At 31.2% G+C, this 2,170-nt stretch overlaps 1 protein-coding gene across 1 annotated transcript in view; it reads right to left on the reverse strand.

Moving 5' to 3' along the window:
* LOC119588072 (kinesin-associated protein 3-like) overlaps positions 1–2,170 on the reverse strand; it is a gene marked incomplete at its 5' end in the record, with an annotated part of 14,477 nt that overhangs the window by 1,744 nt on the left and 10,563 nt on the right. The window contains 1 exon segment of the mRNA XM_037936775.1: positions 1,562–1,579. Within this exon segment, the coding sequence (XP_037792703.1) occupies positions 1,562–1,579 (18 nt within the window).

Here is a 2,170-nt window from a genome sequence, read left to right on the forward strand (position 1 = left end):
TTTCCAATGCAACTAATGGCCAGCCATGTGAATCAGGTTATACGTATATCATCTTTATTGTATTCTAGAGAAGAAAAAAAAATTCTACTCCCAAGTCTTTCACGATTATGTCTCTTTTAGAGTAATATCCCTTTCGAGAACAAAGCGTATCTTTCAAAATATAATATTTACAACTACAACATACACTCTTGCTGAAGTATGAATATATCAATCACACACAAAAATGAAAAAAGCAACTATTTACAGTCAGATACAACTATCAGTATCTATATGTTTCCTTGTTTAATTTAAAGATAATCTTTTTCCTAAAATGCACCTGTTTATTAAAATTCACAACAATTTAATTCTATAAAAGGCATTCCAATCCCTTTACTGTTCACTCTTTTGCAATTATATAATACAGATATTCACACATTAATAATAAAATAAACCATTACATATTATGTAATCCAAACTAGTAAATTATAATAAATTTCCACCATACAAAATTACCCTCTATCCAAGGATTTACATTCTCAAACATAAACATCACATAAAATAACAATATGACTGGACATGTACACCCACACAATATATTATTCAAGTCCCACACTCTCACTGTATTAATGTAAACTTCTTGAACCTATTTACCACAGTCACATCCAAGTCTGCACAGCCAACCTAACGCAAATTACACTGTTTTTTCTCGTTCCACAATCTAGATGGGTTTCTTGCAGCCAATTCTCCTAAAATCTGCTGAGGTTCCTCTGTGAGGCTCTACCAACCATCCTTACTTTATCTATTCAAGTAAATGCTTGACCTACCAGTTCCTTTGCTTTCCTTATGCATCCATGAAAATTCTCTCATACATTTAGCATTCTTGTCAAGACTTTAAAAGGACAATTTATGTCTTGTGCACAGACAAACAAGACACAAGCAGGGATAGAAGGAAAAAGGTAGCGAAGCTAGCATTTATGGACCATTTTTTATAAACTTCCCTATATAAAAGGGTGTTCTCTTAAAGAAAACAACACCAAGCATGATTCTACAAGTAATAACTTGATTCATAAAAAAATATAAGAATAAGGTTGCAAGCTCATAGGTAAACATGCAAATGAACATTTTTTTCTTTTCTATCTTCTATGGAAATACTAAAAGCACTCGCATGTTAAATCATGAGATTTAAGGTAGCTTTAAGTCTTAATGACACACTAAAAAAGTCATCCTCAAATTTGCATTGGATAATGGATCTATGAAAACAGCTGTTATATGCCTCACATTTAGTTGTGACATTGAAAAAAAAAAAAAAAAGGAAAGGATAATAATTAGGACATGATTATTTCAAGGGTCTAAGCTTTATCTAGAAGCCGTTACCTTGCCAGTTCTTGTATTTCCTGTTCAAAATACTGGGCTCGTAACCTGCCTGGATAAAAGCTATAGAGATGACTTACTGGGAAACTTGTGCTGTCATGCAGCTTTTCATTGTCTAACCACCTGTGCAAAATTCAGGTCATATCTTATTCAAAATAAACTCTAAGAAAGTCATAGGAAAATATCTATTTTAAAAATTTGTATATTTTACCTTTGGGGATTTCCACTACTGAAAAGAAAATAGGTTTCTGTACAAAGTATGCTTTTAATAGTGTGCTTTGTGTATACTATTTTGACTACATAGAACATTCTTTATTGGTCCTTGCATTTTCAATCATAGAATGAACTGTGCATCACTTATTTCATAGGTGCTATCTACAGTAAGTGCAAAGTAATGTGCATATTTACATTTTTCTATTTTCATGAATTTAGTAAATCACAATCAATAACACTATTTCAATATGTGTAAATAAACATATGCAGACAATCAATTCCTACAATGTGTATATCCTGTTCTCCATTATACTTTTGAGTAGACACAGACTTTTAATTTAAATCTAAAGATATATGATACCCAATGAAGTCTGAAATTAATTTCTCTCATTTATATAACTATAACAATATTCTTATGTAAACCTTGTTTGCATATGCATAAGTACTGAAAAAACCCAGTTTATAAATGTGACTTAACTAAAAACAATTGTTCATTTGATATCATAGCACCACTTTTCATGCTATATACAATTTCCCTTATTTTCTTTTAAAGTACAAAAACCAGGCACAAACTTATCTCCCTCTAATCAGAAAACTTTAGTGCCGC

The sequence above is a fragment of the Penaeus monodon genome, chromosome 23 (genome assembly GCF_015228065.2).
Source record: "Penaeus monodon isolate SGIC_2016 chromosome 23, NSTDA_Pmon_1, whole genome shotgun sequence".
In the NCBI taxonomy this organism is placed as follows: Eukaryota; Metazoa; Arthropoda; class Malacostraca; order Decapoda; family Penaeidae; genus Penaeus; species Penaeus monodon.